This window comes from Pteronotus mesoamericanus, unplaced genomic scaffold (assembly GCF_021234165.1).
Source record: "Pteronotus mesoamericanus isolate MK-2021 breed Mesoamerican mustached bat unplaced genomic scaffold, CSHL_Meso_final contig_169, whole genome shotgun sequence".
Classification (NCBI taxonomy): domain Eukaryota; kingdom Metazoa; phylum Chordata; class Mammalia; order Chiroptera; family Mormoopidae; genus Pteronotus; species Pteronotus mesoamericanus.
Genome location: NW_026555068.1, coordinates 17355356 through 17372524, shown reverse-complemented (window position 1 = coordinate 17372524; position 17169 = coordinate 17355356). Strand labels below are relative to the sequence as shown.

The 17169-nt window shown below is 38.4% G+C and overlaps 1 protein-coding gene across 1 annotated transcript in view; it reads right to left on the bottom strand.

Moving 5' to 3' along the window:
- Window positions 1-15408, bottom strand: part of MICU3 (mitochondrial calcium uptake family member 3) — a 77166-nt gene extending 61758 nt beyond the window's left edge. The window contains exon 1 of the mRNA XM_054566102.1: window positions 15006-15408. Within this exon, the coding sequence (XP_054422077.1) occupies window positions 15006-15395 (390 nt within the window). The 5' untranslated portion in view covers window positions 15396-15408. The remainder of the gene's footprint in view (window positions 1-15005) is intronic.
- Between the last annotated feature and the right edge of the window lie 1761 nt (window positions 15409-17169).

The window sequence follows — 17169 nt, the reverse complement described above, 5'->3', positions numbered from 1 at the left end:
AATAATTGATCTATGATTTAAAACTGAGTTATTCCTAAATTAAATTTGGTGACAGATTTGCTAGACTCAAAATATCCAAATAAAATAACTAAACACTCTAAAATTTCAGTAACAAATAATATATAAAATTACCCCAAAATTCATATATATAAACTTAAGTTTTAAATTCTAACAAGTTCATTTCTTTCATTAATATGGTAAAATTCACTCTGAAAATAAAGCATCATCAAACTTTAAAATAATGAAACTATAGATGGTGTGATTTTTGACAAATATTACTTATTAAATGTAATACGATGATGATTTCTTGGCTTCATGTGGGCACATTCTAACTAGATATGTTAACATTTTTACGGTGTTCCACAGGATGAGAAAATACAGACATCCTAAGTTTAAGGTAAGATATTATTGCAATATTTTCAGATGTGGCAAGTTTCATAGAGGAAATGGAATTTTTCATATCAAAAATATCTTGCAAAATTGCTACTGAAAACTACCTAAGCACGGGTTTAAGAGTTGGCACATAAATTATATTCACTGTAAATGCAAGGTTGCACAACAGGAAAATGAAATCACAGAAATCTAGAAGTAGAAGAGAATTTAAATTTCCCTTTTCATTTTATTCCTTCTAAGAAATTACATTTTACACCTTCTAGGAAATTATTTTATGGGAATTACTTAATATTCTTTTCAAGCTTGCTAAACAAATGTTTGGGGAATCTCCTTTCTAGCTCCAGAAAGCTCTATCTTTTCTGTTTTACAGAAAAATTGTGTCTTTAATCTCAGTTTCCCAACTTACAAAAATGGAGAATTTCATGGAAATAAAAATTTCAAACACACTTGTAAAGTAACACACACATTTAGTACTAAAAATAAGTAAGGATCATTTTCAGATACGTTGTGGGTCCTCTAAGTCATGACAGATCAGTGGCTTAAGAAGTGGTAGAAATGATAAAAGTTACATTTTAAAAAATTATCTCATCTTTCCAAAATAAATAAAAATACATCTCAATGAAATTACATTCTTTGGAATTTCCAACCTCAGACCTTTGTAACTAGTCCTTAGATGTCACTTCTTAAGTTAGTGAAACTGGGGCCTTCAGGCAACAGAGTAAATCATTATCCTTCCTAAGAATAACAGAAAGCAAAGGTTCACTGCCAAGGCACAGTGTCATGTTACTTCAGGTCAGCAATTTGAAAATTTACTCTGTGGTAAGGTCTGGTTTTCCCAGGGAGGCAAGATTAAATGCCAGATAAAGGATTCACTACTTGACAATTAGAGAAACTGATGCCTACAAGCTGATAATACCCTAAAGAGGTAACTTGAAACAATTATATCAATTATCCAAACACTATATAATGCATTACCTCTTAGCAGCCAAGAAACAGAGACATGAAAATGAAAAATGGAAGAAGGAAAAATAAACACCATTTGTATTAACCAAAATTATTTAGATGACTCATCCTTGCTAGTTTATTTTTTTTAAAAATTTGTTTTATATTAAATTAAATCAATATTAATTTTTTAAAATAAAAATGAATAGAAATTTTACTTGATTATATGCAGAAAGCTTAGAATTTTAAACCCAGATATTGACAACATACCAACATTTTATAAAACATTAAGAGGGATTTTTATTTTATATTTTGTGGGCAAAAATTCTATGAGAAAGGTGTACATGAGATTCTATTCATATCTATTTTTACTCTAGCCAAAAAGATGTTCATGGAAGTATTACACTTGGCTTTCTCAGATGGCTTCAGGCTTACTTAAAAGCTTCTATGAAGATAAAAGGAGTAACATTTTCTTTGCTTGTTGGGTGGTCGAAAGGTTAAATATCAAATTCCCAGTGTGGGAAAATCCCAAAGTAAGGTGAAATGTTCTGATGCTCAGTAAATGTATCTATGTGGAAATACACATGGCTGAAGACCAGCCAATAGTATTTTTCTGGCTGAGATCAAATAGAAAAGGAAAATGGTAAAATAGAAAAAAAGAGTAACTGACCATTCATGATTTTAAAGTGTCCACTGTATTGTAACAGTAGCTTACATGATAGGGGTTTTCACACCATTTCTCGCCTGCTATTTACAAGGCTACTGGAGAGAGCTGCCTACATTTCCTGTCTCTGATTTCCCCTACTTCAGCAGGTTCTCCCCTCTACCACTCCACTAAAACTGCTTGTCAAGGTCATCCATGACCTCCTTGTTTCTAAATCCAAAGGTCAATTCTCAGTTTTCATCTCACAGCATCTGACACTGTTGATAACTCTTCTCCTTGAAATAATTTCTCTCGGTTTCCAAGGCCACACTTCCCTGATTTTTGTCCTACTCCTCTGGCAGTTCCTTCTTAATACTATTGCCGGTGCTTCTCATCTACACAGTGCCCTATGGCCAGTCCTGGAAACTCCTCTCTTATTTTAATCTATAATTACTTCTTTGATGATCTAATCTAGGTTTTACATATTATAAATTTACTATCAAATCCAAAATAGAGGCTGTTTGCTTGAGATAGGGCAAGGTGAGGTGTGCTGCAGGTGCAGAGGAACACAGCACTTTGGAATAGCTTTAGTGGGATGAGAAATCAAGGTAAAAAGGACATGTAAAAGGATTGTTAAACATGCGCACATGGTTCAGTTTCTCAAGGGTATATATCTAGATAGAATTCCAGAGTGTTGAGGCACATAAACCTTCAATTTAACACATAATGTCAATCTATTTTCTAAAGATTTGTACCCCTACCACCAGAATATAAGAATTTTTGGTGTTCCATATCATTGCCCACATTATTATCAATATTTTTAACTTTACCAATCTAGTAAGAAACAGTGCTTTCCTCTAGTTATAATAGTATATCCCTATAATTAGTAATGTTGAGCATCTTTTCATGTATTTATTGGTCTTTTCAATATACTTCTCTTGAATTGCCTATTTAGACCCCTTGTCCATTTTTCTATTATATTGTCTTTTTTCTTACTGATTTGTAGATCACCATGATATATCATATATTCTTGGTACTTATTCCTTACAAGTGTTATGTAAGTATTTCTTCCATTCTAAAACTTCTTTGTGTTTTATTAGATATTTTTGTTTTAATAAAGTGAAATGCAGTAGTATTTACCATTCTAGATTGGGCTTTTGTCTTGTTTTGAAAATCCCCTTCTTAGGTTCAAAATTTTATTTTCATATATATTCTTCTAAATATCTTAAAGTTTTACTTATCACATTTAAAACTCTAATACACTTGGATTATTAGGTCCTGAAGTAGGCATGTGTTTTTTTTTCCCCCCATAGCATTTTAAGTCTAATCAAACCCCACTGTCTTGCATATCATTGTTGTTCAACATTTGAAAAGCATCTTATTTTAACTCCCTTCAAAATAATAATATTGTTGGAATATTATTGTTTAATATTTAATATTAATATTTAATATTTAATGTTGTAATATTTAAATAGTTGCTATTTAAAACCTATTCCATTTTTACCAATTCATTCACATTGCTTCCTGAATTTCACCCTTCTTGTTATGTTCATTTCTTCCTGATATTCACTTTTTAACAGTTCTTTTAATGATGATCAAAGACTACTAAACTCTCTCAGACTTATGAAAATAAATTTATTTTGTTCTTATTCCTAAATTATAATTTACCTAGGTATAGAAATCTATGTTGGCAGTTATTTTCTCTCAGCATTTTGAAGATACAGTCTATTATCTTCTGGCTTCTGTCTGTTGCGGCATATTAGTGTCCAATCAGGCCAACAGCTATCCCTTTCATGGAATTTGCCCTGTCTTTGATTTTTCAGTTTCACAATAATCTGACTAAATACTTATTTTTATTTATCCTGCTCAGGACTGTTTGTATTTCCTACATCTGAGGACTAATGTCTTTGTTCCTTTCTGAGAACTGTTCAGCCATTATCTCTTAGTGTATTGTTTCTCTCAGTCTATTCCCCTAGTCTGTAGCCCCTAATAGATGAATTTAGACCCTCTCAGTCCATTTTCCATGTCTCATAAACTCTCCTTAATATTTGCCATTTCTCATATTACATTCCCTGTAGTTTCCTCAAAAGTATCTTCCAGATTACTAATTGCCTCTTCAGTTACATTTTATATCCTGCCTAACCTTCCAAACTCCAATGACCGTATTTTGCATTTCTATAAGTTCTATTCTTTTCATTATGTATGTAATGTTTTTGTATATATTTAATTTAAAGATGCAACCAAATTATCCTATTATTAAGTTGCTAGGAATTTAATCAATTTACTGACTCCTTTTCATAGACTTTCGTATTTTATTCTCTTGGATTATGTTCTCATCCTCTTATAGATCTTATTTGTAGAATTTACTTATGGTCAGTGTTCAGGGCATTTCTTTCTATAGAAGTCTTGCATTTCATTCTGCCAGCAACGTCAGCTTTTCTCTTTGGGTTACACAAGCTCTAACTCTGAATCCATGCAAGGCAGTGTGGGACCATGCTTATACATCCTCAGGAGAGTCCTTTTTTTCTACTTAGAGCCCAGGCAAGTATCTTCAGATTTTCTTGTCATCAACTTTTAATGGACGAATGCCTTTTTCTAGCCCATTCTTTTGATGTGGGCTCTGACTTTAGGAAGGTAGGGTGTCAGGGGTCTCAGTTCCAACTTCCCAAGGTCTTGTCTCCTGTCCCCACACTGGCATTAAAATCCAAGTCCCTAGAATTCCATGAATCATGACACATCACTCCCCCAAGGTACAGTAGCACTGTTCTATCATTACTTTCCTCTTTATTTCTGCCTTTGGCAACCTTCCTTAATTTACTATAAGCACTGGACAACAGTGTGGTGATTGCAGGAGGTGGGAGGTATAAGGGAGATAAAGGTAATGGGGAAAAAATGCTATAAATTAAAAAAATAAAAATAAAAAATAAAAGAATTACTATGAGTACAGTAGAGTATTTAAAAGGATGTTTAAAATATTTTTATAACAAATTATGTAGCATGCTGTATTGCTAAAACCAGAACTCAAAACAACTGATTTTATTAAATGGGCATTCCATAATTTATTTATGAGCATTTTCATTTCATTCAAAAGCCATTTCCTAACACAATACACTGTAAACATAACAAAGACTGATAGATAACCTATTACTTATTATCTGGTTTTTTCTTAGAAAGCAAACTTTGATTTTTAGCCATGCACAATAGTACAAGAAATAAATGTTACATTTCTGAGGCTTTGTTGCAGTTAGATTGGGCCAACTGACTAAGTTTTAGCCAGTGTGAAATGTAAACTAAACGGTTTGTTTTGTTTGTTCGTTTGTTTGTTCTGAGATGTCCAGGAAAGCCAATTAAGAGGTGCTGGCTCAGCTATATAGGGCACAGGTAAGAAAGTCAAAGTCATTATTTTGACTCATTTCTCCTGACCCTAAGCCAATTTCTCTTTACTGCACCCTGCTTCACTATTTCAATTATGTTATTTTCATGATCCCATTAATTCCTGAGCTTAGAGGTGTTGTAGAGGGCAGTTGCAAGTAGACACGGGCAAGGAAATCACTGTAGAGGGAGGCCATGAGGGCAAGGGAAGGGAGGAGGATCTATACCTTCACAAGCAGAAGCTAAACATCTTCATGAAGATCGAAATTGCTTTTGGACCAGGGTGTGGTGAAGTGAAGCATCAGCAGGTATACCACAGCGTCTTCACCAATTACTCTGGGGTAGGTGACTCTCATCCTCTCGTGCCCCAGTATCTTGTTTTTTCAAAAGGACTTAAACTCCCTAGGGAGCCACTCTGCTATCCTACAATTAAGAAAGCATAACTCCAGATACCTGTATCATACATTACATTTAAGAATGCCACTTTCTCGGTAGAGTCTAAGAGAACACTTCCAGAATAAAACATACCACAAAAAAAAAAAAAGAAAAGAAAAGAAAAGGAAGAACTTCTTTATCAGCCTGTAATCAAACAAAACACGCCTACTACCTCTACTACCTGAGTTACCTCTGCTCTTACATATCTGACATTCAGAAAATTCTTCACTGCTTCACTTCTCCATGTCCTTCAAATTTTCATCATTCTCCTGAAGATCAATATTTAACTCAATTTATGGCTTTAGCCATGTTCCAAATTCTGTTGGGCAAGGGATGCAAGCAGAAGACCAAAGACACAAAGTGCTATCCTCCTATAATTTGCCAGCAAAGGGCAGGAACTTTAAGAAGTTGGCCTGCTCCCTACAGTTTTATAAAAACTAAAAAATAAGTACTACAATAATTCAGGATAAGTTCTAGACTTTAATTACTTGGTGATACATATGTAAAATATTTATGATAGTTACTTCACAAAAGCATCCAGTATTTGTACTTTTACTAATAATATTTAGAATACTGATCCCAGTATGAAGTATAGATTTAAACTTACTCCCTAAATAGAGTGTCTTGATTTTGATTAAGTCTGTGTTAAAAAGACTTAAATCAAAACTCTTCCCTGACTTTTACAGTGATCAGGAACTCACCAGGGCCGACAGATCAGCAGAGAACATGACAGGCAGGTATGTTAGCACATCCACACAGGCTGGACCAAAAGGTTACTAAGACTGTATTCACACTATGAGGACATAAAATTCTGCTGTGACACATTTACATGGATAGTAAACAGTCTAGAGGAAGCCATGTGACGACAAAGACTGAATGGTGAAAACTCAAGTCACACTAATCTCCATTCACCACAAACCCTAGTCCAAAAACTGCCTATTATTGTCCTTAGGATTCCATCATGATCTTGATGGTAGTGATATCTTAAAACCTTTCTCAATCTCCTGGGGACAATGAGTAAATGGGCTTGAATGTATATAGAGAATTATAAATTACATCCCATCTTTAGATTAGTAAGAATAACTTTAAAGTGGTTGTAAGAAGTTTAGGTCATCTTGTTTTTTCAAAAGGACTTAAACTCCCTAAGGAGCCACTCTGCTAGGAGGGAGGGGGCAAGGGAAGTGGTGCGGGGGGGGGGGGGGGGTAGGCAGAAACAAATGTATTTGAAAAAATAAATTAAAATAAAATTTAAAAAAAAGAATATAACACTAAAAAAAAAAAAAAAAGAAGTTTAGGTCATCCTATTTGAAGAGAACTATCAGGTTGGAGCTAGCTTAAACTGGACCTAATCTATGAGAGCCTTTCTGATATGATGCGAAGTCTTTTAGAAAATATTCACTTTGAATTGTTGCAAGCAGTTTGAACAATCCATTATATTCCTTCCAGGGAAAGGGATAATCCAAATATTCAATACTAGTCAATACTTAAAGTATCAATTGGATAGATGTCACCCTTATCTGAAAGCAGAAAAAAATGAAATTATTCAAAATTCTTTTATATACACTTCTTATGTCTAAATTCTGAGGACAGAGTTGATTATTAAAATGGTTAAAAGGCAATTTAGTGAATGGAGAAAAAAGCAAAAAACGTGTATTCTACTTTCCCAAATTGGAAAAAACAATTCTTTAATGAGCAAACACTAACGATGCTGGTCAATTAAATGATATAGCTCTAAAAAAGTTCCACATTTACCTTAGTTTATATCTATCAACACATTGAGAAAATAAAGAAGGGTTACAGAAAGTGAAAGGTAAAAAAAGTAATATATTTAGAAAATCCTGTTTAGTACACAAATGATTAGGCATTGTCTTTCATGCTAGATAAATAATGTCATAAACAGAACTTGTTTGATTTTTTTAATACATTTTTCTCCAATACAACAGTGTTTTTACTACACAAAATAAAGTTATTCAGATTCTCAGTGTTAGGCACAACAGTTACAGAAAATCAATGAGAACTAACATTTTCCAGTTTAAACTTGCCCATCAAGTATAAACAAAAGAATAAAAATCTATAGTATGAGTCTGATGTATTTCCTATGTAAGTTAAATATTGCATCATGGGTAAAAAAAGTACTAATTGTTTACACAGCTAAACAATTACTAAGTACTAAGGTTTACAGAGCTCAAAAAGAGGTAATAACATACACAAGAATTAGAACAGCAAAAGTTGTGACCATGTAAAAATATTCATTAACAAACTACATTTCATGAGCAAGCTAAAAATTCATTTTATCATTCAAAAAACTCATTTAATCTTGAAAATACAAAACAGAAGCAAAAAAAATTCACGGTTTTTTAATTTTTTAATAGCTCTATCCCCCACTCTCCCACAAATCTCCACAGATTTCTATTGTCTTGCTTTCTAGTTAACAGAGAAAATAAAAGCCATCAGGCAAGGACTCCTTCAACTATTTACCAATAATCATGTACACTGTCTGCTTCCTCCCATCCTTCCTCCTATTACACTGGAAATGGCATCGCTTCCATTATCTAAAATGAAACTCTTCCCTGTGCTTTCACTTTCCTCTCCCATCTCCACCTGAGTCCTTGGCAAATAAATTATCCTCTTTCCTTTGGGTTTAGTGTTCCTCTTCATTCTCTTAGCATTTAAACATATGTGAGGAAGGAAGGGAGGGGAGGGAGGGGAGGAAGGCAGGATGGGAGGAAGGGAGGGAGCAGAGGGAGAGAATGAATCAGTTCTATGTCCCTTAAACTACAGCCCACTCTCCTCCCATTCCTGGCCAAATTCATGGAAGGTTTTCACCTCATCTTGTCTGCTTCATATTTTCTTTCCTTTACTCTCAACTTATCCAACTATCTGATCATCACTTTCAAGACCGCGCCAAGATTACTATGGCCTCCTTATGGCTGAACCCAAGGCCATTCCCTCATCTTAGTCCCCCTCCTCGGGCAGCGTTCACGGTAACTGACTCCTTCATGTTTGATGTACTGACTTCTGTTGGCTGCCATGACTCTCCTGGCTTTCTTTTACCTTTCTTTCTTTTGCCTTCTCAGCTTTTTACAGAGTTCCCTTTCTCTGTCAGTCTTTTAAATCATTGATGCTGGCCAGGACTCTCTCCTTAGGCCCCTTTATCTGCTTGTTTTGTATATCCTGAACAGTGTCATCCATTCAATGACTTTTAACACTTGTTGTTTCCCAAATGCATTCCTGTAGTACAGATTTCTCTTCTGAGCTGCTGACCATGTATCCACCCGGCATTCACTTCAGCTGTCCAAAAGACACCTTGATCCACTGTGCAAGTTAAAAAATCATCATCCATACCCACGACCTCCAACCTTACTTCCTGAGGACCCAGGCTCAGTGCACTGCTGCACAATCCACCCAGCAGCCCGAGACGAAAATCTGAATATCCTCCTAGACTCTTCCACCTCCCTCATCCCTAAAATCTAATCGGTACCAATCCTGTTGACCCCACCTCCCAAATCTCTGTCCAATCCAGCAACCTCTCCCTGCTGCACTGCCATTTCCCTGGGAAAGCATGGGTGAGATGATTTTGTAAAAGCAAGATTTCTAAAGAACTATGATAATAAAAATATTATAGTTTATCTCTGGATATAGAATTCATTCATTTTGTCATCAAATAAGAATTTATTAAAATCTATGAGACCCAAGGCTTATGTGCTAAAAGGGGATGAATGAAACCTCCCTCAAAGAAGCTTCATAAATTTAGGGTTAGTATAATTGTTTTAATAATCCCAAAGTGTCTTTGTTAATCATTCAGCTCAAAAATTACTAAAGCTAAATTATATATTCAATCAATAAGAGTGCCACTACACTTAGTACTCATAAACAGTCTAGCCCAAAATGATATAAACAGGGTTTTATGTGAGAACATGACAATCAATCAGGAAGTCACATGAAGTTCAAATACTACTACCTGAATTCCAATCAAAATACAATTCTGTGTTTTCATTTATGCTTTTAATGTGGAAATTACACAGACCGAAGAGAGGGGGGACCGGTTATATACCTTCATTCAAACTGATTACTAGGCAGTATTTGACAATTTCTAGGTCTTGGAAGAGAAATACAGATGAGAATTTTTTTTTATGTTCAAGGTCATAACAGTTTCATGTCCTGATTCCTTTTGTGAATCTGAATAAAAAGATATCCATAAAATGCTGTAATTAGTTTTCATTGTAACCCAGACAAAAGGTTTATGCATTTCTGTAACTCCTGGTTTTCTATAACCAAAAAGAGGGATATTATTTCCCAATTCACCCAAATTTTATTCTGTGATTTACTTAGAAAAAACATCTACACTCAAATTGTTATATGTGAATCTACAACTCGGTCAGGCCACTGGCTGGAACGCAGGTAGAATCTGATGGATTTATCAGAGAGTGATTCAGAAAACCAAAAGAGGGGATCGCTTAGTTTAGCCTCCTGTACAGCAGAGTTATTTTACACTGGATTAACCTGTCTTCAGTCTCACACCTATGTCACCTCCCTTGCTCTATAAAAAATTAGGACTTTTCTATACTGACCCATCTGGCAAATTCTTCAGTATTTTGCAAAGAATAAGCATAACCTCATGTCTCAAAATGTGCTGCTTTAAAAAAGAGGTTGGAAAAGATACAAAGTGAAATTTAAAAGTGCATAATTACTGGCAATTATTATGGAAATATACAAAGAAATACAGGTATTATTCTCTTTTCCATTTGAAAATAAAACTAAATTAAGTTGCTTAAAGATTTTTTAGATGAACGAATCATAAAATAGATTATGCAGTTTATATCACAAGTAAAATACTGGATTAAAGTGTGTTAAACATGTAGTAGATAAATTCTGGACCTGAAACAAAAAGGCAGTTATAGAACAAAAATTTTTTCCACTAATAAAAATAATACTTTAAGATTAAAACTGTAAAGTTCTAAACAGAATCTTGTCAACACTGCCTTCTAATATTAATAACGTTCAAGGCCATGTTTACTGAAAAGAAATCTGGCAAGCCAAACTTGCACAATTAAAATAAACACAGGGTCACGTGATTTGGTTTCCCAAAGCCTGGAATTTTGACCTTAACTGAAGTTTTCCCAATTTTAATGCTATAAATAACTACTTTAGCTAAACAAAATATTAAACTATTAATTTTCACAGAACGCAGTTGTGCCGTTTCTAGTGCATGTCCCACGCAAGTGTTTAGTATAAGCTTATTGATTTGACAACTATTTTTCAAGGCTAAGCCCCACGTAATGATGATATAAGTGTGGTCAAAACCAACATGATACCTCTCCTTAAAGGGCTAAGACAAGCAGAGAAAACAGACAATTAACAAATAATTGCAAGAAGTCATCATCTGGATGTACATGATAGAGTCAGGAATGCCTTCTGGAAGATCACAGGCAATGTCTTTAAAACAAAAATCTTCAAGGCTATGGTAACAGAACTGCATGTCTGTAGGTTAACTGAATGCCATCGGTTAAATTAGTCTCATAACACACACAGGTTAGTCTATATGCTAGGCTATGTGCAATATATATGCTGCTTACTTAAAAGAGGCTTTATAAATCAAGGGTTTTTAGTTATAGTTTTAAACATCAAAAGAAATTTCTACCACTTCAGGAAAATCAAATAAGCTTAATAAATGAAGGGGCAACACTGGTTTAAAATATTTCTGAAAAATGGCAGATCGACTTCATGAGTTTCTTTCAACCTCTTCCTCCCAAAACCACATTAAAATCACAATGGATTTTTTTTTAAAGGTATGAACATACAAGAACTAAGAAAGAGAAAGGAGAGGAGACCAAAACGCTCATGAGAATTCATCAACTTTTTATAAACTTTAAGAGACGGAGGAGCGATAATTGGCCAGGGGAGCAGAGGCACGGCCTGCGTACCGTGGAGGACACCAAATGGAGGTGAGCTAGTTTGGGCTACAGACCTCAGGAAGGAGAAAGCTTTCAGAACACAAGGAGCTGTGTTGGCAGAGAAGGTGGTGGGGCTGAAAACAGAGGATCAGAAAACAACATGTCACTGGATACTCCTCTAACACACATGTTCTCACACACATGTACATGTGTGCCTTTATCCAGATTGCTGCGCCTCCCGCCTCTCCTATTCTTGGGAGAAGCTCAATGACCCTGGAGAAAAAGATTTATAAAATACTGAAATGTGGATGCTACTCTCATGAAAAGCCCAGGTCACCAAATAAAAGGCCATGCTCCTGTACAAAAGAGCTTCTGAGTGGTCTCAAACAGATAGGCAATGACCACAGATATGTGGGGAAAACCTCCAAAATGAAAATAAAAGCATAGAAAATCAAACATAAAAAAGAACCTGGGAGAAACAACACAATGCATGGAGCAGAATGCAATTTAAAAGCAAAACTAAGATTCATGTCCTTATAGTAAAAAGAGAAATGTAGCAGCCATAAAACAAAACAGAAAATTGTAACACATGAGCAGCAGAGAGCACAGAATAGTTTTGAATTAAAAAATTAGGATAACTGAGATAAAACATTGAATAGAAAAAACACTGAATAGATAACTGAGATAAAACATTAGAAGATAGTCATCTCTGAAGATAAGGACATCTTCCATAAAAACAAACCAACTAAAAGAGTAAGTAGCTTGAATACAAGAAAGATTAGAATTAAATTAGGATCTGTCAGAAGATGTAACTTTACCACTTCACACCAGTCAGAATGACCATCAGAAAAAAATCAACAAACAAATGCTGTTGAGGTTGTAGAGAAAAGGGAACCCTAGTGCACTGTTGGTAGGAATGCAGACTGGTGCAGCCACTGTGGAAAACAGTGTGGAATTTCCTCAAAAAGCTAAAAATGGAACTGCCTTTTAACCCAGCAATATTTTCACTGCTGAGATTATACCCTAAGAATCCCAAAACACCAATTCAAAAGAACCTATGCACCCCAATGTTCATAGCAGCACAATTCCCAATAGCCAAGTGGTGGAAGCAACCTTAAGTGCCCATCAATAAATGAGTGGATCAAAAAACTATGATACATTTACACAACAGAATATTATGCACCAGAAAGAAAGAAGGAGCTCCTTCCCTTTGAGACAGCACGGATGGAACTGGAGAGCATTACTTTAAGTGAAATAAGCCAAGGGGTGAAAGACAAATACCATATTGTCTCACCTATAAGTGGAACCTAATCAACAAAACAAACAAAAAAAGAAGATGTAACTTCCAGGTTTCAAAAAAAAAAATGGAGAAGAGAAAAATCGTCAGAGAAATAATACAAGAAAAGTTTACAGACCTTTCAGACATGAATTTCCATAATGAAAGGGCCCTCCAGTGCCTAGCACAATAAATGAAACAATGCCCGCACCAATGCTCACTACTGCCAAGTTTTCAAACACCGGGGATACACAGAAGATTATAAAAGTTTTCAGAGGAAGAAAAAGGTCACATAGAAAAGAAATAATGATCAGAATGTATAACTGGAGATTGGGAAGGGTAAGACACAGGACTTCGGTATTATTGAACTTCCAAAACTACGCACAAGTATTTTTCATAATTAAGCAATAATAACGTAAGTGAATAGATCCATAAGTAACTAAATGAAATAAAAAATAAAGTGATTGAGTGCTCAGTACATGACAGGGTATCATTCTTTTTAAAAAATATATTATCTCATTTAACTCTCATAACTCTGCAAGGAAGACACTATCAACCTCCTATTACAGGTGAGGAAACGGGCATTGAGAGGTTAGGTAACGGTACACCGGCTAAGTGGTGGAGCCAGAGTCCTGGCTTTCTGAGTGTGGTCTTTTAAAACTGCATAGGGCTGTCTCTCAACTTTAAAAGTAAAATGAGTTTTTAAAAAGAAGAAAATAAAACACTATTTGGTTGTTTCCTATGTTCCTACTCTGTTCCCAAATCAACTGTGGTTGATTAAAAGTCCTGTCTTGGTCAATCAGGACACAAGGGGGGCGGGGCGTGCGCGCGCGCGCACGCGCGCTGAGGGATGAAGGTTGAAGGTGTTTGCTAGTATTTTAAGTGCTCACTGCATACAAGTACCTTATGTGACGTGTTGCCAGAAGTTCCACAAGTGGATTCCCTGACCTAAATGCATCAACAACCACAACCCAAAGAAATGACGCACCTCTAGCATCAGATCACCCCTGCCCATCCGGGCAAAGAATAAAGGTAAAAACAGAATCGTTGCCTCTTTTCTAAATTATTGCCCTCTAAACCATCCACGCTCTTCTAGTCTTGCAAGGAAAATATCCCTAGACGGTTTTCCTAGTTATTTACATGACTTGTTACCTATATTGCTGTAACAATAGCATCGTGCCTCTGCTCTCTCTTGCCTTCCACTCTTCTTTACCTTACGTTAAGTACAGCATGATTCTTGAACATTTGCATTTGGAGTTCCTCCGGAGGAGCCAGCCTCATTCAGTTTCCTACTTGTGCTGTCCTATCCTTCTCCTCACTTGTCCCTTACTTAAGAGAGTCTACCTTTGGGGGTGGGTGGGATATCATCTTTTCGAACAGTATTTTTTTTCTTTTCTTTTCTAATCTGGCGACTTCTTCGTTCTTTCTGACCTGTAATACTACGGAGGCTACACAGCTTTGGCATTCGGTTCTTTACGACTAATAAACCTCTATACAATGGCGTCTTTTGGGACCTGACACCACTGCCCTGCACTGGACCGCCCGGCTCATATGCTGCTGCCCGGCTCAGCCCGGGAGTTCCTTCCTGCCCCAGAGGCAACCCTCCACTTTCTGCCTGTCATGCCCTTGACCTCTTCCTCGGGGTCTGTTTTGCCTTGTCCTGGTGGGGGTTTCCGTTGATAGGTAATGGCTGCAGCAGCCTTTAAGGTTCTCAAACAGCAATGAGAGCATTGTCCCTGTCTTCCCAACATCGGGGTGGGCGCGCGCGCGCGCACACGCACACACACACGCACACACACACACGACACGCACGGGGGCTGCCTGGCCTAGGTCTCGGTCTTGGTCACAGAAGGTCCCTGCCCACGGCCGCAGGGCTGACACTGCGACAGCCTCCAGTGTCACGGTGGCCCACGGCCTCAAGTCGCGCCCTGCGCGGCTGTCACACCGTCCCTCCGCGCACTCAGGTGGCCCAAACACCTGGCGGCCCTACCCTCGGACGTCACCGGCGCACCGGGCCGGCGCGCGCGCGCGCGCGCGCACGCGCACCTACCGTCTCCTTGGCAGCGGCGACCGGGATGGGAAGCAGCCCCAGTCCGCGGGGCGCGTCCTCCAGCTCTGCGTCCGCGCTCTCGGAGGGGCGCCCAGGGGTCGGCGCCCGCGTGGGGTCGGGCCTGGGGTCCCCGTACAGCTGGTAGCACACGAGGCCCACCAGACCCCCGCCGGCCGCCGCCGCGATGCTCAGCTCCCCCCAGCGCCGCCGCCGCCTCCACGCCGCCTCAGCCACAGCCCCCTCCTCCTCCTCCCGGCAGGAGAAGGGCCGGCCAGGAGGGCCCGGGGCTGTCCCCACAGGCCGCCCCCAGGGCCCGGGCAAGGGATGATGAGGGGAGGGTGTAGGCGGGAGTCGAGGCGGTGGCCAGAAGAGCCTCCTCAGTGCAGCCATAGCGGGAGCTGCCTGCACCAGAACCCGGAGGGGGCGGGCGGGGGGTGGGGGTGGGGAAACCTCGCGAGAAGTCGGCGCGCGGAGGTTCGCTGCTGTGCGAGGGCGACCCTTAATGAACGCGTGGCGTGGGGACCCCGGGGGCAGCTGTAAGCTGGGGGAGTCCGGGGTCTCTGGCCACCGAGAACCTGGAAGAGAAAGCGGCTGCTCCTTCGCCCCGCACTCCCAGTCCCACCCCGCAGACAGAAATAACTGCGCCCGCCCGTTGCGACACCTGACCGCGAGCGCCGAGCCCCGGGCTGCGGGGGTGTCGAGCGCCCCTCCGCTAACGGGGCCTTCGCCGCACCTGCACGGGGTGGGCCTTGGGCCCCTCTGAGAAAGTCAGATGCCCGAACGGTCTTCCTGATCTTCGGACGCAAGGTCGCGAATAATTTGCAATCGTACCTTGGGAAGTCCAACAAAAATGAGATGTAAAAAGTTGGCTCAAGTCATAAAAATGGCAAATTAAGGCGAAGGGTGCTTTGACTACACGACGAAAGCTTCTGGACTTTTGATGGAGGAATGCGAATGCCCTTTTTTAGTTACCGTTAATATTAAAAAAAAAAATATCATACCTGTGGTCACTTAATTCAACCAATCAGAACTTTGAAAGTTACCCTTAATTGTGGAAGGAAGCTGTTGCTTTCAATATAAAATGAATTGATTTGTATTTTGTTATTACGATATTTGTTTGTTTCACGGTCAGTATCACTTTTAGGAGAAAGTATACATGACATTCCTACCGCTTCTCCTCCCACCCCAGTCTTGGTAACAGTTAAGCCAGCTTTGGGGAATGGTGCCTGGAGCCCCCAAAATATTCTGGGTCTAGGGGTGTAGGCAGCTAAACCCAGGAGTCTCAACGGCGCTACGGTCCCCAGGGGATGAAGTCAGTGGGATCTGGCCGTTGTTATGGAGACCAAGGGTTTGCAGGGGCGCAGAGAATGAGGTTTTAGGTCAAACTGCTCTTCCCACTCCTCATTGACCATTTGCCTCTAGTAATCTATCGGATACGCCTTAGTCACTTCTTGTTTTAACAGAGGTTCATGGAATTTTTCTTAAAGACACTGAAAAAGATACACAGAAAAATCTCCTATAACATATGAAGAAAATGTGTCTATTTTAGGAAGCCACCCCTATTTCTTTCACTTTCAGCCTTTTGGTTTTATACAACTTATGCTATAAGAAAAAGTCAGTGGTGTCTCCTGGCGTTATCACCAAAATTCCTTTAATTTCTGCCTTCTCTGAATTCTGGAAGCTTTCAGTATCCAAAGAAGCATCATTGATTCTCTGGATATATAACACAGCTCTTCTGGCATTGTTTACTTTGAACTGAGCACAATTTTCTGGACTTTCTCATAAATGTCCTACAAGGCCTAATGGTAGAATTCTTAGACTAGTGAGTTTTAGTTGGTTAGATATTAAAAGCTGAGTAGCTCTAAAGAGAATTAGGGAGGCAATACAATAACATCATATTGCACATAAGGGGAATATCACAAACTTTCCATTAAGATGACTTTATGTGTATATGATTTCTAGTTTCAATAAATTTAATACAGCTACTGAAACTCATTTTTCTGTCTAGAAACCCAGGTGCAGCTGTGAGAGATGCAGGGATTAAGTTTGTCGAGTACTCAGCTCCATGGGCAAAAGTTGTTCCAGTTATAACTTTCCACAGTGTATTTCCTCTAAAAATCAAGTTTCTTTAAGAATAGCTATTGTTTTCTTTTTACATTTGATG